The following is a 24,649-nucleotide window of genomic DNA, read 5'->3' as shown; positions in this document are numbered from 1 at the left end:
TAGCACTACATTAGAGAAACATATATTAGTAATAAAAATTGTTCTAAGTAATATCGCAGCTGAGCTACGTATATTTTAGTATATTTATTTTTGCGCCTTATGTTCACAAAATCAATAGTAATTAACGTTACTTTATGGAGCTATCCATAACAAATAGGTATAGAAAGGGTATATTAATCTGTTGGATATATAATATTTCTCACTAGCTATTGCCTACGACTTCGTCCGCGTCAAATATATGAATAATTTTTCATACATATTTTCACACTGGGTTTAACTCTCGTCCGACTAAAATATAGCCAGACTTGATTTCACTAGACAGTGGTTTTCAAAGGGCCAGATGCAATTTTATTTTTGTTCTTGTGTATTACTTAATGTGTTGTAGGTAAAATGACTCTAGGGTATTGTTCCCATAATATAATGTCGATTATTTCCACTATTTAGCGAATTTTGGCCATAGTTCCTGGTATGAGTTATGACGCCGGACGCCACCTTTCGGCAGAATTTTTAGTCTAGCTTTTAATATTCTACTTCCCGGCTCATACACGTGGAGCTGCAGGAATGTTTTATAGAATATTAACTATTTACTTATACAAAAAATATAAAAAAATCAAAATCAAAGTCTTTCAGAAATTCGAGAAATAATTGAATTTGCATTTCTTTGCAAAAGAAAAATAAATAGTTAAAAAACTCATTAAATGACGGCGCGTAGTTGTATGTTGGTTAAGTCATTCTTTTAAAATGTACGAATAACTAAAAATAAAAATAAATGATGAAATGAATACTTGTATCTATATCTACAGGTTGTAACAAAACTAAGTGATAATAGAGTATTTAATATTATGTGTCCCTTGTATAGAGTTCACTGTGAAAGAAGCAGCGCTGAAAGACATTTTTTTTGTGATTTGCATGGGCAAGCGCTCAGCTGGCCTGAAGAGTTTCCTCATACAAAAGTGAAAAAAAATGTTCTCTTTCAGCGCTACTACTTTTACACTAAACTCTATGTAGACTCATACACAGTACACACCCTAAAGTATTATCACTTAGTTTTGTTATACCCTGTATACTAATATTATCAAGCTGAAGTGTTTGTGTGTTTGAAAGTGCTAATCTCAGGAACTGCTTGTTCGATTTGAAAAACTATTTTTGTGTTGGATAGCCCATATATCTAGGAAGGCTTTAGGCTAATAAATAATGTCGTTTTTTTTTCCTGAGTATTCATGTTATGATTGAATTTACTTTTAGCTGAAAATACGAATTAAAAATGCCTAATATCTCGGCTCCGACATAGTTTAGCTATATGTCCCCCATAATAAAGTTTACTCCCCTTGATATGTTCTTTCATAATATGCCGGTTTGGTGAGTGGCCGCGAGATTTGAAAATGACGCCAATATTACCCATACCCCTTTGAAAGTCTCTCTGTTTGTTACTTATTCTTCAGGTTTAGCAGAACAGATTTTGATGAAGTTCAGTAAGTAAACAAAGGTAGGTAAAATAAATAAAATTAAATACATTTAAAACAGTCTGAAGTCCATAAGTACAGTAATTATATCTAGTAGGATTAATGAAATGTCGACATTTTGGCTTGCCGTCAGACCAAAAGTTCCGTGACGTCTGAATCCGAGAAAAAAACAACACACTCAGTTCTCGGGTGACTAAAATACGTCGAAATCGATCTTTGTTCATATTACCGGGAAGGTTGAAATGTCAGCTATAAATATTACGGTAGGTAAATAAAAATTATTGCATTTAAATAACCTAATTAGAATCAAAAAATAATGTTTGGATATATCCAAACATTACAGATTCATATCTTAAATGTCTAAAAGTCGCCTCGTACCACACCAAAGTAGTAGAATGGTTCAGCTACACCATTCAGGTTGTAAACTATTTACACAATCAGTCATTAATAAACTTTAATTATTTATTACTTAAGCAATTACTTACGGCCGTTCCCAATATTTGATCTATCTCTGGTTTTGCCCTACTAGAGATAGGAATAGCTCACATTAAACATTAGAGACATATATTTTATGTCAATTCAATGTCTAGCTGCGATCGGTTGTATGTCAAACCAGAGATAGATTGAATATTGGGATTTAGGAACGGCCGTTAGTGAAACGTTCTCACTTACTGCTGCAGTCGCAAAGAGAATATAATATTATACACAGGTGAAAGCCTTTAGCTGCCTTTAGTGGTAAAAGCAGTCAGAGTGGAACATTGATTACTCAAAAATCAAAATTCAAAATTTTGACATAAGCCCCTGGATACATTATCTGTCAAACTCTTCATTAAATTGAATTTCTCTGAGTACTGCGGAAAATGTTCAAAGGTTTCTAATTTTTTTCCTATTTTGTCAGATGTGACAACACTCATTCAAAATTCGTGACTGATGGTTGCTTGAAGCAAAAATCAAGATATCCAGATTTTTATCAATCCGGAGTTGATTTGTGTTTCGCCGAGTAAGTGAGTTTACCGGAGGCCCAATTCCCTTCCCTATCCTCCCCTATTCCCTTCCCTTCCCATCCCTACCCTTCCCTATTACCCTATTCCCTCTTAAAAGGCCTCCAACGCACCTGCAGCTCTTCTGATGCTGCGAGTGTCCATGGGCGACGGAAGTTGCTTTCCATCAGGTGACCCGTTTGCTCGTTTGCCCCCTTCTTTCATAAAAAAAAAATCATACAACCGTCTGTCACACTCTTACACGGTAGGTATCCATCAGTTACCAGCCATAACTGTGGTAAAACTGACAGCAAAACCTACCAAGTAAGGGATGCCTAAGAAGTACATGTAGAATGTAGTGTTTCGGGATTCATCGGAGCTACAGAGGAGTAACAACTTATAAGCATCCTAATCCTAATCACGCTTGAACGCCTCCGTGGTCTAGTGGTATAGAGCGCGGCTCTTGACTCGGAGGTCGTGGGTTCGATTCCCGCGTTGGAAACATGTTATTTCCAAGTTTAGTTAGGACAATGCAGGCTGATCACCTGATTGTCTGACAAGTAAGATGATCCACTGGATTACGAGGTCGTCCGTCCCACTGAGTTATGAGAGTAAAGGAATAGAGAGCTGTGCTCTTGTGTACTGCGCACACACTTGGGCACTATAAAATTACTCCTGCGTAGCTGGCCTGGTTTCAATGAAACCGGCCACCGTCACCGAAACCGGTGTGGGAGCTATTATTATTATTATAATCCTAATCACTATAACTGAAATTGGTAGAGGCATACGGCATACCCCCACAAAGCAGCCACACCCAAAATATAACTTTATTCGCGCCTTAACTCGCGGCACACAGACAGGCGAACAGACGGCAACAAATGGATGCAGTTCAGTATTTTCCACCTGAGATGCAGAATTCCAAACTGCAATATACATAATGCTGATGATTCATGATATAAACTAGACCACGTCGTCCGCCGGCGCAGTATCAGCTGAGATCGCGATGGCGTCGCGGTGTTGCACGCGCGCGCGCACCCTGCACAACCACGCGCGAGGATATGCGCACGGGTGAGAACCATACACTCTTTTTTTTATGAAATAAGGGTGCAAACGAGCAAACGGGTCACCTGATGGAAAGCAACAATTCACGTCAAAAAATATTTTTTTATAGAATAAGGTTGCAAACGAGCAAATAGGTCACCTGATTGAAAGCAACTACCGTCGCCCATGGACACTCGAAACATTAGAAGAGCTGCAGGTGCGTTGCCGACCTTTGTATATTAATAGTTATTTAATCGTTTGTTTATATTAAATTGCTCATCTCAATACATTTAAAACACAAAAGTAGCCGTAAGTGTAGTGGGAGTATGTGATAAGCAGAGATAATATTGTTATGATAAAACGTCATTATTAAAATATAATTATTATATCATCATCATCATATCAGCCTATATTATAATTATTATTTAAATATACATTATTATTATTATTATTTATTATAAATTATATGTGCGCTCAGTTGATATGATGATTAATTTGATATGATCTGGAAACTGATGAGCGCGGGTTCATATTACAACGGATTCTTTTGTCTCTTTGATAGACAAAAAATCCGTTAATTTAGGTGGTGTTTTCTACAAGTTATATACCGCTTATCGTCAGGGGACCTTGTTTTCTGGCTCATTTTATTTAAACAAAAAAAGACGGGTTGCACTCCGGGAGTGCCGGCAGAAGTGAAAACTTGATTATTAAATCAAGTTTTTACTTCTGCCGGTACTCCCGGAGTGCAACCCGTCTTTTTTTTAACCCATCTATAATATAAAAATGAGTCGCTGAATGTGTTGCTAAGCGGAAAAAGTCAAGAACGGCTGAACATATTGGGCTTATTTTAGTCTTGAAATATTCGTAGAAGTCCAGGGAAGGTTTTAAAGTGACACGAAGTTCATCGGGACATCTAGTTTTTTATGAAAATCTATTTTTTTAATTAATCGAAACCCTTACAATCGATTAAAAAATATCGACAATCGAATAAACACAATCGATTGTTCGATTAATCGATTTCGATTAATCGAACAATCAAGACAACACTACTCTCCAACCGTCTTACGGTTTTTCGATCAGCACGAGAATCTGACGCGAGTTTCACAGTTTTTACCCAACCCACAAAAGTGCTCAACGCCGCTAAAGAAGTTTTCATTTCAATAAATAAAAAAACCCACAAATTATTATATTTAGGTATGTATGGAAAATAAACGTTTTTCTACGAAAATGTCAGATTTTGTATAAAAAGATTTTCCAAGCTCCAAGCTGAAAGTAACCTTAGACACCGGATATTACTTTTTTTATAACTGTAGGCCACTTCATTTCCATCGCGCCAGATACGAAATGTTGCCGACCCCTTAGAATGCTATCGCCCCTAGGCCGCAGCCTATACTGCCTACTTATAAATCCAGATCTAACGGGCTAATTGTTACAGTGCTCAGCTCGGCGGGGGAGGCCAGTACGAGCGCGTGGCGGACGCGTTCCGGGACAGGTCCGTGCTGGTCACCGGCGGCACCGGCTTCCTGGGGAAGGTCAGTACCTGATGCTGGTGGTGCACATGTCATGCTGCTTCTATCAGCGACAGTTCTGACACACTACGAATAATAAAAACTAGATGACACACTATTCCGTCGCGTTCCGTCCGTATTTTGTATGCGTTGACGTTATCATGCGCAATTTACGCCGCGTAACTTCGGTCTAGTGTATTTGGACACTTATTTATGCTTTATGTGAAATTCCATACACTTTTGACATCTAAATTCGCTTAGCTCCAAACTGGCGAGTACATTTTGACTGAGCACTCTGGATATCCGCAGCTACGAGTGGTTGATGACGACTGTGGGTCAGTAAATTAGTAGCTTTTCGAGACCCTGATGCCGGGCCCGGAGGTCGTGGGTTCTAATCTCACCGAAGCCCACCCAGGGGACAAAAGTTTTCAATGTTCTGAGTATTGGATGTGCATATTAAACACGCGTTCAATTTATTCAATCTGAACATAATTTCTTTCCTGTAAAGGCAGGAACACTATAAAGATTATAGGATATAGATGTTAGAACAAGGAAGTTTCCTCTCCTGGAAATTCTGCGAATTTGACTCTATTTTTAGCCCTCGACAAAACAAGTTAGTCATAAGTTTAACGTAAATATTATGTCTGCTGTGGCATTATTGCAACAGTACAGATAATAATATTATTGTTACGTGCTAGGGTTCGAGGATTTGGAGACAAAGACCTGGTGACTCTCTTGAAGACTTTATTAACACTGTCCAAACACTAATCACTAGGTCCAATCACTAAGCACTATCACTGTCCTAGGTCGTAGCCAAGTCGCAGGTTTCACTGATTCACTCACTATTGATCACTTGTTGTCACTCCGAAATCGCCTTGATGACAGCTCGAAACGAACTTACTCGCCGGACCTGCCTGCTGCTTTTTATATGGCGAGACGAATTCCAGAAAGTTCCCGATTCACGTAAACAAGTAAACAACCGTGGGAACTTTCTAGGAGGCTCGAGCATGTACCACAATAAACGTAAACAACTAAACACGTAAACAAATATTGGACCTTTCTAGAAGGTTCGAGTATGTACTTGCGCACCTCATGCCATCTAGTATTGAGTAAGGGATTTATGTTGCCTGTGCTCCCTCGGTAAGTTTCGCTGGTTTGTCGCTAGATGGCACCACGTGTCCGTATACCATGTACCGTAACATTATTATAATTCTGGTGCTTCTAAGAGCACCGTTCAGAGGTAGGTTTTTGCATAATTTTAAGGTGTTTCGAAATATAAATCTTACATAATATTATGATAATAACAATAGGCTACTTGACCTATATTCAATTTCATTGAACAAATACATATTTCTAGTAGAACTTGGCCTAGGATTTCTAATTTCTTATTTAATTATTTTATAATTTTTGGGCACTTTTAGACGCGTACATTTAGCATATAAAAAATGTTCAATAAAGAGAGCTTAAAATACAAAACGTATGACGTCACACTATGGCGGACAGTGTTTTCGGCGCCATTTATAAGGCATGTTTTCCAATTAACATTTTTATGGGTTTCTACTAAAATATTAGTTTTTTTTGTAATAATGAATGATTATGAAGCGATTAGCATGAAGAAAAAAGTGAGGTCAAGTAGCCTATTATAATTAAGCGTGCGAATGCACATTTATATCTAAAAAGTTAAAGTACACAATTTAACTACTATAATCATGTTATTTATCGTAATAATTTATATTAGTTGCATAAATTCTGTGATTTTTTATCAAAAGCATTTATATTTTGCTGTAGTTTTTTCCGTATTTTTTAATTTTATACTACCATAAAATAATTCTTTATTATGGCAAATTAATTTTTTACCTAATTTAAAGTACCTAACTAAACTTAACTTAGTGTAACTTAACTTAGTTTATAAGTACAACTCTTATTCCAGATCCTGATAGAACGCCTGCTATACAACTGTGCGGACATCAATAACATCTACGTGCTCATGCGACAGAAGAAGGATGTCCCCCTCCACACCAGGCTGGAGGAGATGTTCAGCTTACCCGTAAGTTATCACAACACTGATAGAGCGTCTGCTGTACGACTGCGCTGACATCGGGAACATCTACGTGCTCATGAGACATAAGAAGGATGTCCCCCTCCACACCAGGCTGGAGGAGATGTTCAGCTTACCCGTAAGTTATCACAACACTGATAGAGCGTCTGCTGTACGACTGCGCTGACATCGGGAACATCTACGTGCTCATGAGACATAAGAAGGATGTCTCCCTCCACACCAGGCTGGAGGAGATGTTCAGCTTACCCGTAAGTTATCACAACACTGATAGAGCGTCTGCTGTACGACTGCGCTGACATCGGGAACATCTACGTGCTCATGAGACATAAGAAGGATGTCCCCCTCCACACCAGGCTGGAGGAGATGTTCAGCTTACCCGTAAGTTATCACAACACTGATAGAGCGTCTGCTGTACGACTGCGCTGACATCGGGAACATCTACGTGCTCATGAGACATAAGAAGGATGTCTCCCTCCACACCAGGCTGGAGGAGATGTTCAGCTTACCCGTAAGTTATCACAACACTGATAGAGCGTCTGCTGTACGACTGCGCTGACATCGGGAACATCTACGTGCTCATGAGACATAAGAAGGATGTCCCCCTCCACACCAGGCTGGAGGGGATGTTCAGCTTACCTGTAAGTTATCACAACACTGATAGAGCGTCTGCTGTACGACTGCGCTGACATCGGGAACATCTACGTGCTCATGAGACATAAGAAGGATGTCCCCCTCCACACCAGGCTGGAGGGGATGTTCAGCTTACCCGTAAGTTATCACAACACTGATAGAGCGTCTGCTGTACGACTGCGCTGACATCGGGAACATCTACGTGCTCATGAGACATAAGAAGGATGTCCCCCTCCACACCAGGCTGGAGGGGATGTTCAGCTTACCCGTAAGTTATCATAACACTGATAGAGCGTCTGCTGTACGACTGCGCTGACATCGGGAACATCTACGTGCTCATGCGACAAAAGAAGGATGTCCCCCTCCACACCAGGCTGGAGGGGATGTTCAGCTTGTCTGGAAGTTATCTGGGTCTTCAGCTAGTCAGACAACGAGAAGATCAACATGCATTCTCCTCACCAAACATGAAAACGACAGAGTTTTTTACGAGGGGATCGTGTCCACGACTACCAAGTCGACAGTAAATCTTTTTTTTTATGAAATAATGGGGCAAATGAGCAAACAGGTCACCTGATGGAAAGCAACTTCCGTCGTCCATGGACACTCGCAGCATCAGAAGAGCTGCAGGTGCGTGCCGGCCTTTTAAGAGGGAATAGGGTAATAGGAGAGGGTACGGAAGGCAAGGGAAAGGAATAGGGGAGGGTAGGGAAGGGAATAGGATAGGGGATTGGGCCTCCGGTAAACTCATTCACTCGGCGAAACACAACGTAAGCGCTGTTTCACGCTGGTTTTCTGTGAGCCCGTGGTATTGCTCCGGTCGAGCTGGCCCATTCGTGCCGAAGCATGTCTCCCCCACGGACGGGTGGCCCTTACTGGGTGACGCGTGACGCCCGCGACTCCGTTGCGCAAGAACTCGTTAAGAACGAGAACCGTACATTTTTCCGAGATTAAAAGTATCTTTTGTCCTTTCCCGGGACTCAAAGAATCGACTTACCAAATTTCAGCAACACCGGTATTCGGTAGAGTGGTTTAAGCGCGAAGAAATAACAGACAGACAGACGGCTACACTTTCGCTTTTATAAGACGGTTTATTCTCATAAAACGCCATCTAGTTGACACAAAGGAATATTATCAACGCCCTCTGCCCCTACCATGCAGGTACTAATAAAAAGTGTCAAGATCAAATATCGTTCTGTCTTAGCCCCCTTTACGCCGAACGCGCGATAAGGAACTCCGTTCCAATATTAGATTTTTTTATTTATATAGAGGGCAAAATGTAGATGTACACCACAAATGCATATAAGGTCTAATGGTATAATCATATAATGCATATAAGGCCTAAGGTTTATAATATACACCTAATGGTTAACACTGACCGCTCTAAACTACTCTAAGATAATACCTTATAAATAAAATATGCCATTATAAAAATAACTACAACAAAAACAAAACTAGCACCGTCACAATTGCAACCTTCGCTTAAACTGTAATTATTGTTTAAGATGTAATTAATAAGATCGACCTCTTCTATTATCTATAACAATAAAGTAGAAAATGTTGAAGATGATTTACGACAAAAATAAAATTATGCTTTTTAATTATATTCCTGAAATTACTTCATAGTTCGAATACTTTTGTATGTTACGGCTGTTTTGTGATAATTTGCATACATAATTTTAAATTAAGTAATTCTGTCGCTAAAATTGCTAAGGTCACACATTTTTAGAATTTTTAACGCAAAAATAACATCTTAAGAGGCCGGGTGCTATCTAAATTCTCATACATACGTAATTTTTTTTTTTTATTAAATAAGGGGGCAAACGAGCAAAGGGGTCACCTGATGGTAAGCAACTACCGTCGCCCATGGACACTCGCAACATCAGAAGAGCTGCAGGTGCGTTGCCGGCCTTTTAAGAGGGTATACGCTCTTTTCTTGAAGGTTTGCAGGTCGTATCGGTCCGGAAATACTGCTGGTGACAGTTCATTCCAGAGTTTTACAGTGCGCGGCAGAAAGTTACGCGAAAAACGCACTGTGGAAGACTGCCACTCATCAAAGTGATGAGGATGGTATGTTTTTCGCGTGGGACGGTAGCGAAAAGTTGCAGGTGGTATGATTCCGAACAATTCCTCAGAGCACTCCCCGTGATACAACCGATAGAGGATGCAGAGTGAAGCAACATCTCGGCGTAATTCCAGGGGGTCCAAGCTGTTTGAAACACTATGGCAGTCAACAATTCGAGCAGCCCTTCGTTGGATACGATCCAGAGGGAGCAGTTGGTATTTTGGCGCCCCTGAGATGAGAACAATATTCCATATGAGGCCGAAACTGCGCCTTGTAGAGTTGTAGGCGTTTAGTGTTTTACTACATTAAAAATGTAGTAAAACACTAAAGAATATAATAAGTATAAATAAATAATAAATTTACTACAAAATATTTAAATACTAAACATATTTTTGAGTGTTTAAATATTTTGTAGTAAATTTTTGTGCAGTAACCTAGGTAATTACTATTTTAAGCTGAAAAATAAATCAAACATGTTAAATATTTTCGTATGAGAAAATGATTTTGGTATTACGTATGTATGAGAATTTCGATGGCACCGGGCCTCTTAATTGAATGTATATATAATATATTTAAAGAACTAGATGATGCCCGCGTCTCTGACTGCTCACAATTCGCTGGAACTGTACACTTTGCCGTAATAGAAGATAGCCTTTTCCTCTTCACATTAATCTGCCTAGTATTTACGGAGCCTTAGATATTTAAAGGAAACAAAATAGTTTAATGAAGTAATGTTATTTAATATGAATCAAGTTAACATTAATCCTTCTGACTGACACATGGTTTATAGTATAGTAGAGAGTCACCATCCATACTAATCTATATATTAATACGTGAGCCAAAAACGTTAAACTTTTGACGAAAAATGGGGAAACGTAGGTGAATGAAATTTTGCACAATTATAGTTTATATAGTGAAGGAGTGCATCGAGCTAATATTATTCTGAAATTATGCTAATATCATACATTTTTTTAACAAATAAAACGTTACACACACTACAACACACACACACAAGGAAAAATGACAGATTTTTGAGTGACAAGCTTATACATACGAATTATACTCTTTTATTTATGGTTGAAGTCTGTTGACAACAAGGTGACAAATTGAAAATACTAATAAAACACTATTTTTCGTGCACTTTTTCCACTATATTCAGAAATAATTATAAATTTTAACAGATTACACGACCGGTTTCGAAAACCTTCATCAAAATATTCAACATGAATTTCCACCAAGAACCAACAGTACAATCAATTAAGTACATAAACAAATTGAAAATGGATTATAGTTTTTTTTTATTGAATCTTAGATACTATTAAACAATGCTTACACGGCCAGTCTAAGATCAGCTGAGTCCCAGAGACAAGAGTTGAAAAAAATATGATAAAGTCAATATTTTTTCACCAAATATAGGTAGTAGGTAGTCCTAATGTCGTTGAAACTAAGGTCGAATTTCGACCATTGGGCGATCTCTAGTATTATAAAATATATGAAACTGTGTCTGTCTTTCACGCCCAAATCTCTGAACCGATTTTGTTGAAATTTGGTATATAGATACTTTGAGTCCCGGGAATGGACATAGGATACTTTTTATCCCGAAAAATGTACGGTCCTTGTATGATAAACGAATGTTGGCGCAACTGAGTTGCGGACGTCATCTCGTACCTAATAGTGAAAAACTGCTTCGGGTGGTGTGTTTAGCACGCTTTTCTTAGCTTGGGCTGTATGTAACGGAATCTTTGAGCATTATTTTTAACCTCTCTTCAGTAGTCTAATTAATTATTAAGAGTCAATGACAATGCAATAAATTTGGCTCTTGACTCGGACTCTGATCAGTGATCATCTGATTGTCTGACAAGTAAGATGATCCATGCGTTGGTTGGGCATGTAAAAAGTCGGTCCTGCGCCTGAGGCCCAAGTGTGAGTTTTTGTTTCACATTCGATCGTGAACGCGTTTGCCATTTACTAAGATTTTGTATGGGAGTTGGGCTAACTCCCGTGAGCATCGCTAGGTGGCGCTGTACAAATCCTATACAAAATCTTAGTAAACGCCAAACGCGTTCACGATCGAATGTGAAACAAAAACTCACACTCGGGCCTCTGATCTCTCGCTAGCCGTGTCGGCCTTCCGTCCCACTGGGCTATGACTTATGAGAGTAAAGGAGTAGAGAGTGCTCTTGTGTACTGCGCACACACTTGGGCACTATAAAAATTACTCCTGCGTAACTGCTCTGGTTTTCAATGAAACCGGCTACCGTCACCGAAATCGATGTGGGAGTTATTATTAACAATTCCTTAAATTAAAAAAAGTGTTTTTAAGCTATTATTATCTTTTCAGCTGTTCTCCAAGCTGAAGGAGAGCAACCCGGCGGCGCTGGAGAAGGTGGTCCCGGTGCACGGCGACCTGCTGCAGGACCAGCTCGCCATCGCTGACAAGGACCGGAAACTGCTGGAAGACAACGTAAATTCTGCTAGCTATTCGTGTTCAGGAACATTTTTAGTCACATAGATATATTTATATGAAAACTTTGGTTGTAGGCCAACCAAAGTTCATCAACTATTGAATATCTAGGTCCAACGTGTATCAAGTAATCTCTTACTTAGAGCGGAGGATTACAATAGACGTTTGAAAGCGAATTAAGATTCGATTAGGTCTCATAAGGTTAAGAATTACATAATATTCATGTTAAGAATAAAAAGAACATCATATTATACTTATTCAAAAATTACTGTAATGCCACAATATAATCATAGTCGATCGTTATTCGTTATAAACCAATTTTTCACATTTCACTGATGACGTCACCTAGTATCACCCTCTTCTTAACACAACTAGGACGGATGGTAGAACAAGGAACTAAAAATTGGAGAAAAAAATTCAATCTCCTGATTGGCTGCAGGTGAACATGGTGTTTCACGTGGCGGCGTCGGTGCAGTTCAAGGCCACGTTCCGCGAGCTGATGCAGCACAACTACTTCGGCACCAGGAAGGTCATGGACCTGGCTAAAGGGATCAAGGACTTGGAGGTCAGTCTATCCTTAATATCTCTTAATATTAAGTAGGTACTTGTTATTCAAAAGTAAGAGATACATACGAAGACGTTTTAAACGTAACAGAGCCATATTGCGGCGCGAATGGCTGTCTCCACTAGGTCATTTAAGCATTTCTTCCGTTATTATTAGAGTAGACATTGTGAGTGTCCATATTATATTGTATTCTGTTTACCATCAGTTGGCGCGTCTAACTCTATGGTTTATTTCGCATCGAGATTAATAAGGCTTTTTCCAGTCGTTCGTGTACTTTTCTACGGCGTACTCGAACATCGCGCGCAAGTACCTGGACGAGAAGCCCATCGCAGCGCTGGCCAGCCAGGAGGACATCGACTACTGTCTCCGCACCGACACCGTCGACCGCCTGCGCAAGATCAGCAGTGAGTTTCATTAGAATTTTTCAAATTAACCATGGTAATCTTGGTATGGATAAAATGAAGACATTGTTAATGTAGCATGCTAACTTCAAAATGTGTTGGCCAGATGGACCAATACAAATGTACAGAAAAACTCAGCCGTTAGATCACAATTAACATTGACTTGACATGACGCTACCGAATAGGTTTCTTGACACCTCCGTCGTGGGTACCGCAGACACAATAGATTTTCTGGCTGCCGCTTGGGGATTGATGGGTTAACAAATTATCTGCCTACACTTTCTGATAAGAGAAATCAAGCCAATATTTAAGTTGTCCACTGCAAGTCAAAGTAATTTTCAATATTGAACCCTGCTTACGATTGTGATTTTTGTCATGCCCAACCTAGACCCCCGTCGAGTCTCGCGTGGAACCCGTGGAGGTCCACCTGGACCACTTTGGGAATTAGTGGTATATGGTGTATTCAATACACATTCAAGATGATATTTTTATTAGGTAAAATATTACATACTTAATAATATTATGATTTATTCTTAAGAATGGCGGTAATTGTAATAATTAATGCAAGTCATACATATTCAAGAACATATTATTTTTACAATCATCCGTCATCAATGTAAGAAAACAATTATGGCTTTCTAGAATAATAGGCATCTAGCGAATGCGATGAGGAAGACAATGTTCACTTTTAGTCCAAGCCACGAGACGATAAAAGATTTTATCGTCTCGTGGCTTAGAACTTTATAAAAATGTAATGTACGAGACTATGTAATTTTAAAATGCATTTACTACAACAAATCTATACTAATCTATACTTATATACTATCTATACTAATATTATAAAACGGAATAGTTTGTTAGTTTGTTTGTTTGATTGTTTGTTTGTTTGTTTGTTCGTTTGTTCGTTTGTTTGAACGCGCTAATATCAGGAACTACTGGTCCGATTTGAAAAATTCTTTAAGTGTTAGATAGCCTTTTTATCGAGGAAGGCTATATTTTATTGCGCTAAGACTAATAGGAGAGAAGAATTAGAGGAAAGTTTGGGAAAAACGGGAGAAATTATTTGAAATGGCTTATTGAAATGACTAATTTGAATCTGGGACAAGGAATGTTTTTTGTCCCGGAAAAATGTGCGGTTCCCACACAATATACTTTCCTGATTTGCGCGTAAACGACTCAATCGATGTACGGAAACAACTATAAAGTCCACGCGGACGAAGTCGCGGGCAATAACTAGTAGTATTATAAAGCGGAAGAGTTTGTTAGTTTGTTTCTTTGTTTGTTTGAACGCGCTAATCACAGGAACTACTGGTCCAATTTGAAAAATTCTTTCAATGTTAGATAGCCCATTTATCGAGAAAGGCTATAGGCTATATTTTATCACGCTAAAACTAATAGGAGCGAAGAAATAGAGGAAAATGTGGAAAAAATTGGGGAAAATATTTGAAAGGGCTTATTTGAACGCGCTAATCTCAGGAATTACTGGTTCGATTTGAAAAAATCTTTCAGTGTTAGATAGCCCATTTATCGAGGAAGGCTAAGGCTATATTTAACAACTTTTGGACATCTTTCTGAAAATAAAATTGTTAATATTATTATTTTGTCACGCTAAGACTAATAGGAGCGAAGAAATAGAGGAAAATGTGGAAAAAACGGAGGAGCAATTTTTATGTTATTTGGAACACATGAAGAATAGACCACGTGAAAGTGAAACGACATAGGTATTTTTTTTTGCGGAAAAATGTATGGTTTCCGTGACATTCCTAAATTACGCAGGCGAAGCCGCGCGGAACATCTAGTATATTCATAATTTAATTTTGATCCCAATGCAATGGTCAAACTATTTTTTTAGAATATCTGCCATGATTCCATCATGATTCATGACACAATAATTTTAATGGTAAATTTCTGAGGCTATTATTATTACTTAGTTTTATTCAAATTAAGCAATGATATTATATGAAAAACTCAAAGAAATTAAGTAAATGAACAAACTGTGGGCTATTAAACACAATGAAACAAGTTAAACCTACAATAACAAGTTACTGCCATTTCCACAGCTACGAATTGCAAAATAAATTACCTAACGCATTAAAAATATGAGATCATAATATTTACCGACCATTAAAAAAAGAACAAAAAACGTGGAAAACTCGTTTTAATCGTGGAAAACTTATTCGTTTTAAAGTTTGTTGATTACAAATTAAACTAATTTGTATTTGTAATCTTGTTCAAAGTTGCCGTTCGGACAGACTGCACTCTGCAGACATAATGTTTTCTATACAATTATATAAAAATGGTTTTACAATGTCGTCGAATCAGGCGCACTCACACACACATAATTTACACATAAATTACTTCTTACTATTGTTTATACAGTGTGTAACAAAAATAAGTGATAATACCTTAGGGTGTGTACGTGTTCCTTGTAGAGAGTTCACTGTGAAAGTAGCAGCGCTGAAAGACGAAAATTTTTTTTTCACTTTTGTATGGGCAAGGGCCCGAGCGTCACAAGTTTCCCCATACAAAAGTGAAAAAAAATTTTGGTCTTTCAGCGCTGCTACTTTCACAGTGAACTCTCTACAAGGAACACGTACACACCCTAAAGTATTATCACTTATTTTTGTTACACCCTGTATATTTAAAATTATAATTGTATAACAGCAACATAATAATTATGAAATAATAAAAAAAAAAAACAAAATAAAATATTTGTTTAATATGGAGGTTTAAAATTGCATTAATTTGTTATTTAAATGCTTCTTGTCTGAATAAGCATAACAATTTCTATACTGGTAGTTTTTTAGAAATAAAAAACAAAAGCATTCCAAAGTGATTAAGACTGATAATAATGATAATAATGACAATAATATACGAGACAAAATCATAACGTTAATTCAAAATAAGTACAATAAAGTTTAAATATGTATGAGTAATCTCTATTTCTGTATAATTGTAAATTGTAATTAAGTAGTTATTGCATGTAGCGTGTATTTTTAAATGTCCAAACCTAATGTTGTAATTAATGCAAAACTGTTTTGGTCCTAAATAAATAAATAAATCTATATTTAATATTATAAAGCGGAAGAGTTTGTTAGTTTGTTTGAACGCTCTAATCTCAGGAACCACTGGTCCAATTTAAAAAATTCTTTCAACTTAAGGAAGCCCATTTATCGAGGATGGCTATAGGCTTGCAATGTGCGGCTTAGGGGAGACTGATTGAAAGAGATGTTTTAGTCGCGACTGATCTTTATTAACTAACTTAATAATTAATTAACCTAACTTATATAGGAGGGAGGTGTGACCATACACTACAGGCTATATTTTATCACGCTAAGACTAATAGGAGCGAAGAAATAGAGGAAAATATTGAAACAACGGGAGGAAATTATTTGAAAGGGCTTATTTGAACGCGCTAATCTCAGGAACTACTGGTCTGATTCGAAAAATTATTTCAGTGTTAGATAGCCCATTTATCGAGAAAGGCTATAGGCTATATTTTATCACGCTAAGGCTAATAGGAGCGAAGAAATAGAGGGAAATTTGGAAAAAATGGGGGAAATTATTTGAAAGGGCTCATCTCACGAACTACTGGAGCAATTTTTCTGTTATTTGGCACAGAATATAAGAAGTATATGTAATTGATTGTACTGTCGGTTCTTGGTGGAAATTCATGTTGAACACTAATAAAACACAATTTTGCGTGCACTTTTTCCATTATATTAAGATATTATTAAAACTTTTAGCAAATTACACGACCGGTTTCGAAATAAATCATCATCAGATAAGAAGTAGACCACGTAAAGGATCATAGGCTATTTTTGTGGACTAATTTGTCTGTGAAATATCTAATTTACGCGGGCGAAGCCGCGTGGAACGTCTAGTGAGGGCGACTAACCCCAAAAATCAAACATCGTCCTTCTCTCTTCACACGCCCGTCTTTCATATACCAGATGAAAAAGAACGACGCGGATTCTTATCCAAATTAGTTTTTCTAAATAACTCGATAAATATACAACATTTCAAAAATCCGCTAGGTCGATCTCTTAATGATAGAATTTTATACAATGTGTTAAAATATTAACTTCTTCAACTGTATTCAATGCACGGTTATGTCAATAAATGAAAAATTCGTGAAAATTAGATGCACCATTGTGATTTTTTTGCATCGAGAAAATTTTAAGATATTATCGTGTTTTTGCTCAGATCGAATTCTCGGAAATATAATGTAGTAACTAATTTTAGAAAATGAAACAATTCGGGGCTTATTTTGAAGTATAAAAATGAATTATAAAATCGACACTTTAGGGTTAGTCGCCCCCTTAAGTGAACCTGAAGATCGTATGAACAAAATATATCTATTAAATACGTTTGATTTAAAATCTAGACGAATGAACGATGCAGTGGACATACTCGTATTACCAGCATGGAATATTATGGTCCAGTTAAGTTAAAAAGAGAGCGTAGAAGGCCGGCAAACCCACCTGCAGCTCTTCTAATATTGCGAGTGACCATGAGAGACGGTAGTTGCTTTGCATCAGGTGACCCGTTTGCTCGCTTGCCGCCTTATTTTAAAATAAGTTATCACTTATCGTACACGAATAAATTCGGCAATTGACCTACTACTATGTGTCTCTTTCACTCGCTTATGAATATTTTATTAGCTATCTCATTTCCACAGGCGGTAAGAGTGTGAAAGCGTCATTTTGGCGTGTGAATAAGACAAGTATAGCGATAGGTGAACGGCCGTTTCTCTATGTGTTCGTTCGTCGACGGAAAATTATAGAGAAAAAAACTTGAGAGGTGTGATGAGGTGTCAAGGCACACCCGAATGGATCGCAGTTGCTTTCTATGAGAGAGAGAGAGGCAGACAGAGGAACACGCGCACGCCGCACGGCTTACAACTATAGCAAAAAGTGTCGTTACAACTTTTGGTCTTATTTCCGTCTAGCCCCCTTTCGCATCGCGCGATTAGGAACTTCGTTCCAAAACACTAAGTATTTTCATTCATCCGGTCCCCACAAAGGCGTGTCAATATTGTTAATAGGTAATAATATTTCCCAGGTGCTCCTGTATACACATTCTCTAAGAACTTCACGGAGGTGCTGGTGGAGCAGGAGCGGGGGGACCTGCCCACGATCATGATCAGACCTGCAGCTGGTGAGAATTTTTTTTAGTCTTGCAGCTAATAGAGGTTAGTGACCATGGTTAGCGCAGGCGTTAAGAATTGTTATAAGTAATAGACATTGAAGTATAATATTGAGTTCTTTTTATTACTCTGATGGGGAAATCCCGGATGCCTAGACATATTCGTGATCCAGTTAATGGCTTATGACATTATCCTTGTCCAATAGCAGTCGTCTTTAGGCTGAAACGATGATTTTCTAGATGTAACCTATAATCTGTAAAAATGTTGGGTTTTTGCTAATAGCGTCATCATGTTTCAGTGACGGCGTGCCTACGGGATCCACTTCCCGGGTGGATGGACACGTGGATCGCGCACCCCTCGTTCTTCGTGGAGCACTCCCGGGGGCTGGTGAGCGCCGCCGTGGGGCACCGCGACGTGGTGGCCGACATCATCCCCGCCGACTACGTCGCCAACCTCGCCATCGTCGCAGCCGCGAGGGGCAGGAGGTGGGTGTAGCCAGGGGCGGGAGGCGTGGAGCACTCCCGGGGACTGGTGAGCGCCGCCGTGGGGCACCGCGACGTGGTGGCCGACATCATCCCCCGCCGACTACGTCGCCAACCTCGCCATCGTCGCAGCCGCGAGGGGCAGGAGGTGGGTGTAGCCAGGGGCGGGAGGCGTGGAGCACTCCCGGGGGCTGGTGAGCGCCGCCGTGGGGCACCGCGACGTGGTGGCCGACGTCATCCCCGCCGACTACGTCGCCAACCTCGCCATCGTCGCAGCCGCGAGGGGCAGGAGGTGGGTGTAGCCAGGGGCGGGAGGCGTGGAGCACTCCCGGGGGCTGGTGAGCGCCGCCGTGGGGCACCGCGACGTGGTGGCCGACGTCATCCCCGCCGACTACGTCGCCAACCTCGCCATCGTCGCAGCCGCGAGGGGCAGGAGGTGGGTGTAGCCAGGGGCGGGAGGCGTGGAGCACTCCCGGGGGCTGGTGAGCGCCGCCGTGGGGCACCGCGACGTGGTGGCCGACGTCATCCCCGCCGACTACGTCGCCAACCTCGCCATCGTCGCAGCCGCGAGGGGCAGGAGTTAGCACTATCCCTTACAGATTGACCTTGACAGCTAAGCCCAGCAGCAGCTCCATTTTCTTCCTAAGAAGATCGTTCGGCGAAGCTGAAGTCAATCGGCGCATATGTCGTTAAGTATAACCATACAATAGCCCAATAGCCATCAATTATAATGTACCTACCTCCTCTTATTGCGATATATCATATACCTGTATAGCGTATCTGATACTTCGCATTTCCTTTGCGTTTTTGCTAAGCCAAATTGAAGTTGTGCAGGAACATACTTGGCTAAATTAATTGTTGATACGTGGGAGAGCCATGCTTCGGCACGAATGGGCCGGCTCGACCGGAGAAATACCACGTTCTCACAGAAAACCGTCGTGAAACAGCGATGTGTTTCGCCGAGTGAGTGAGTTTACCGGAGGCCCAATCCCCTTCTTTACCCTCCCCTATTCCCTTCCCTTCCCATCCCTACCCTCCCCTATTATCCTATTCCCTCTTAAAAGGCCGGCAACGCACCTGCAGATCTTCTGATGCTGCGAGTGTCCATGGGCGACGGTAGTTGCTTTCCATCAGGTGACCCGTTTGCTCGTTTGCCCCCGTATTTCATAAAAAAATATATCTCAAACCACAGGACGAAGGAGATGCTGATCTACAACAGCTGCACGGGCACCATGAACCCCCTCACGTGGATGGAGGGCTGCGACCTGTTCCGGCAGTACGCACTGCAGGAGGGGAAATGTAAGAACTTTGAACACCCATATGTATAGGCAGCCTATGGGCAGCAGCGTCCTATGGCGGCCTCATGGGGCGGCGAAATTAAAGTGGTCTATACTCATAAAAATATAAATCCGACCCTGGTCTTCTAGTTACTCTGTATTTAAATGAAATATTTTATTAAAGATATTTACTAACACCTCCTGCCTCCATCGTGGGTATCTTGGGGACTGATGGGTTAACTAATAGAACAAGGATTTGACATAATTTTCTGCCAAGTCCTTAATTAAATACATACTTGACTTTTAAATGTGACGCTATTACTGCTAACGGCCGATCCCAATATTTGATCTATCTCTGGTTTTGCCTACTACTAGAGATAGGAACTAGAACTAGAGATAGGAATAGCTCACATTAGACATTTTTATGTCAATTGTGAGCTATTCCTATCTCTAGTAGGGCAAAACCAGAGATAGATCAAATATTGGGAATGGCCGTAAGGGCATTGTTTTGCAATCTGACTTGGTCACAGAATATATGTATATTAGTAGTACCAAACTTAGTGGACTGTTTTATATTTTAAGTCTATACTCGAGCTAGTGTCGGGCAAATAAAGCTGGATATAATCATATTATTTGGTTAATTCTTTGTCAGATTTTGCACTCTCTTTTAAAAATACGAAAAACAAGAGAGATAACATAATATTTAAATCTGATTCCATGGTTACGGCATAAGTAGGGTGGTGTCAAACTGAATGTCAAGGACAAACAAGAAAGGGAGAAGGATCGACTTAATATTCAAATCAGCTGTAAATGTCTTCGTGGAAAATTGCCTTACCGTTGTCTACGTTCAGATATAGAAACTTACCGGATATCTGAGACGATGGCATCAATATTATTAAAAAATTAGAGTAATGGACAATGGTTTCTTTATAAAGTCCTAGTGTCGCCGGATAGACTGATAGACATATTTTGAAAAATAAAAAACAGTACGTCTTGTCTCTTTTACTTCCGCCCTTTGGATCGACAAAGCAATTTAGACGTTCGCAGCAAAAGAGATAATTAATATCGTTAGGCTTCTGTTTTTCCGTTTTAACCGCTGGCCGGACCTTACCAAAATGCAAACAATTGTAGCTTTATATTAGATTTGACTAGATATATAAACGCTAAATTCTTTTTTTCACCACCAGGGGACCTTCCGCCGCGCAAGCTGGTGCAGAGCAGCTCGTACCTGGTGGTCCACCTCCTCACCATCATCCGGGACAGGATCCCTGCGCTGCTGGGAGACCTGTGGCTGCGGTTGAAGGGAGAACAACCCAAGTAAGCTATATACTATATAGATATGTAAAAAGTCATTAATTTTTAAAATGTATATATATAAAACTCAAAGGTGACTGACTGACTGATTGACATAGTGATCTATCAACGCACAGTCCAAACCACTGGACGGATCGGGCTGAAATTTGGCATGCAGGTAGATGTTATGACGTAGGCATCCGCTAAGAAAGGATTTTGACCAATTCCACCTCCAAGGGGTTAAAATAGGGGATCAAAGTTTGTATATAATAATACTTCTTAACGCGAGCGAAGCCGCGGGCAAAAGCTCGTATTATGTAAACTTGATTTTCCGTCAACGTCGATTATGCCTTTGTAAAAAAATAATCAGTGTATGCTATCGGTGTTACGTGGTCTAACTTGAATTGACCGAATTTGAAAAGTTTTAAGCAAATTAGTTATCACATCATACATGATACAGCAAGTCTATTTTAGTGTATAAGTTTAAGTTTACTGAAATAGATAAATAATAGTATTATAGTAAATGTTTCATTATAATTAAAAAGAGACTAAAACAATTATTTTATATCGGACAATGGACATGTCTAACAAAAAGTTTAACTAGTAACTGGTAAGCTTAGAAATGCTTTTGAAACCTCTTGGCCCGCGTGAAAGTGGCACCTGGAAAATAGCTCTGTAATATTTACTGAGCCTATTTAGGTGCATGGCATTTACTTAACTCGAAGGCTGATAGCCCGTCCGACCTTTAAGTGAAATTGTCAGAATATTTTAGTTAAGTAAGACTGGAATATATTATAGGACTTAGGAGAAAGCTTTAATTGGTGAGAATGCGTCATTGGTAAATATAGGTTCTGGCCTTTTGGTGGGTCAAGATAATATGGTCAAGATTATTGACAATTTTGCCAGAGAAGTCCAAAATCAAAATTTATAAGTTTTGATACATCGCCAAGTCATTGCCAAAATCCTCCGTAACGACTGGACTAGTATTGTTGAAATTTTGTATGCTTATCATGTCGTCTGTATTATATACTCATATTCGGAATAACGACGTACATCCTAAATAACGTTTAGCAAGCTATCTATCATAATTATTACCTATGTAATTTGTCACCAGATACCTGAAGCTGCAGAAGCGCGCGCTGTTCATGCGAGACAACGTGGACGTGCTCATGGAGACCTCCGTCTTCTTGAAGTGCACCCAGGCCTTCCTCCTGGCGCAGACCCTGGACGACCACGACCGGGAGAGGTTCCCCTTCGACCCCAACACCATCAATTGGTCGGAGTACATGCCCACGCTGTATAGGAGCATCTATAAGTACATGATTGAGAAGAAAAAGTGATGACTTTGATGCATGCAGCATAGCTCACTACGGTTTATCCGTAGTGAGCTATGCTGCATGCATCAAAGTGGAAACATTTTTAATGTAATTTAGGTACTAAAAGAGAAGTTGGTTCACTGGTAGATGGCGGACCCATAAAGTTAATATACCTACCTACCAGTCCCGAACATTTCAGATATTCTGACATTGACTGAAGTCATGGTTTAATTAGCTGGTACCGACTTCAAAATAGTGAAGACTATAATATGTATAGAAATAGTTGGGATTTTGACGAATTCTGGTAAAGGCACTATTAAACAGAAATAATTATTTAATACTTTTTAGTTAATATTCTTATTGTTTTTACCTTGGAAGTCGGTTTTAATTTTTTGTTAATATTTTATATATTTTTATATCGCGTGTTCTAGTGCCTGCTAGATCTATGAGCTCGAACTGAACTGTCCACTTCCCCGCGTGTCTAGATAGTCAGCTTTGTAGTCATGGCTGTGGCCATCATATATTTTATCCATAGCCCGATGTAGATAACGCCTATACTCTTCAGTCTACACAGGAGCTCTGCCTACCTATGCAGATACTGTCTTCTCGGTCTCAAGTTCTGAACATCAAGTGAATGTTGTATTTGTATAAAAATAAACTTCGATTAAGTATTACAATATGACGTATCGCCTTTTATTTTTAATTTCCTTGACCGTGATTGTTGTGAAGTATGAAAAACAAAACATAAAATGCAACGATTTAATTCTTATACCCTTCTTGAGTAATGCACCATAAGAATTCTAACAATTTGAGCAAAAACAAAATACATTAGTAAGTTAAAACATGCAATATTCATTTGAACTATTATAAAGTTAAAAAACATTTCTAGAAACCAAAAATGTAGTATTTGAGCTAAATAAAACCTATGTACTATTTTTTAGGTCTACTTGAGTCAGTAGAGTCAAAGTTTTAGAGGAGTAATAAGTAAATCATAATAATATTATTTCTATCTCTCTTTTATACGTACTAATGAAAAAGAAGATATCTATACTAATATCTATACATAGTATAAAACAAAGTCGTTTTTCTTCCCTCATGTCCCCTTGTTCCCTTTAATCTTTAAAACTACGCAACGGATTTTGATGATTCTTTCAGTGTTAGATAGCCCATTTATCGAGGAAGGCTATAGGCTATATTTTATCACGCTAAGACTAATAGGAGCGAAGAAATAGAGGAAAATGTGGAAACAACGGGGAAAATTATTTGAAAGGGCTAACTTGAACGCGCTAATCTCAGGAACTACTGGTCCGATTTGAAAAATTATTTCAGTGTTAGATAGCCCATTTATTGAGGAAGGCTATAGGCTATATTTTATCATGCTTAGACTAATAGGAGAATGTGGAAAACACGGGGAAATTATTTGAAAGGGCTTATCTCGCGAACTACTGGAGCAATTTTTATGTTATTTGGCACAGATAAGAAGTAGACCACGTGAGGCTATCGATTTTAATCATTTTTTCAGTGGCTACATACTTTATACCCGTGCGACGCCGGGGCGGGTCGCTAGTTATTATATAAATGCGAAAGTGTGTTGGCCTATCTGTCTGCAACTGTCTATCAGTCTTTTACCCCTTCACACGAAATTTCGTGTGGAAATACTTTCGAGAAATTTCTCCCGAAACTTACTTTTCATCCCCGAACAATGTACGGTTTCCACGTGCTTAAAAAATTGGTTTAAGTGGTCCAATATAACATTACGCAATGGTCAAGACGTCCTCTATATAATTAAGGTGCGATTAATCATTTAGCATAAAAACTCAAAGGTCAGAGCGTGCATGTTGGCGGCCCGTATACACGGCGTATACACGGTGTATACAGCCAGTATACGTGTATACGCCGTGATAGCTGTGTTGCTGTGTATAGTGTGTGTGTGAGTGGTGTGTACGGGGGAAATGCCGC

The 24,649-nt window shown here is 39.3% G+C and overlaps 2 protein-coding genes across 3 annotated transcripts in view; one reads left to right on the top strand and one right to left on the bottom strand.

Annotated features, from left to right (window-relative positions):
• LOC121736560 (tubulin beta chain-like) overlaps positions 1–24,649 on the bottom strand; it is a 229,299-nt gene that overhangs the window by 92,670 nt on the left and 111,980 nt on the right. The gene's annotated exons all lie outside the window — the stretch shown is intronic.
• Positions 3,442–22,747, top strand: LOC121736558 (putative fatty acyl-CoA reductase CG5065). Of its 2 annotated transcripts, XM_042127837.1 has the most exons (11): positions 3,442–3,511; positions 4,920–5,016; positions 6,923–7,039; positions 12,085–12,207; positions 12,647–12,772; positions 13,035–13,176; positions 18,238–18,333; positions 18,621–18,807; positions 19,997–20,103; positions 21,269–21,398; positions 22,489–22,747. In XM_042127837.1, the coding sequence occupies exons 1-11, from the start codon at positions 3,447–3,449 to the stop codon at positions 22,712–22,714; spliced, it is 1,416 nt and encodes a 471-aa protein (XP_041983771.1). In that variant the 5' UTR covers positions 3,442–3,446; the 3' UTR covers positions 22,715–22,747. The 2 variants fall into 2 exon arrangements, with proteins under 2 accessions (XP_041983771.1, XP_041983772.1); XM_042127838.1 differs by lacking the exons at positions 3,442–3,511; positions 4,920–5,016; positions 6,923–7,039 and adding an exon at positions 7,798–7,819.

Source organism: Aricia agestis, chromosome 19 (assembly GCF_905147365.1).
Source record: "Aricia agestis chromosome 19, ilAriAges1.1, whole genome shotgun sequence".
Lineage (NCBI taxonomy): Eukaryota > Metazoa > Arthropoda > Insecta > Lepidoptera > Lycaenidae > Aricia > Aricia agestis.
Note: the sequence above shows the minus strand (reverse complement) of the source record. Positions and strands in the feature narration are given on the sequence as shown.

What these genes read in the sequence shown, in the direction of transcription:
- LOC121736558 (XM_042127837.1), top strand. Translation starts at nt 3,447, where the DNA reads ATGGCGTCGCGGTGTTGCACGCGCGCGCGCACCCTGCACAACCACGCG. An exon ending in GCGCGAGGATATGCGCACGG is followed by an intron (nt 3,512 to 4,919) that starts GTGAGAACCATA and finishes TAATTGTTACAG; the next exon opens with TGCTCAGCTCGGCGGGGGAG. An exon ending in AAGGGATCAAGGACTTGGAG is followed by an intron (nt 12,773 to 13,034) that starts GTCAGTCTATCC and finishes GGCTTTTTCCAG; the next exon opens with TCGTTCGTGTACTTTTCTAC.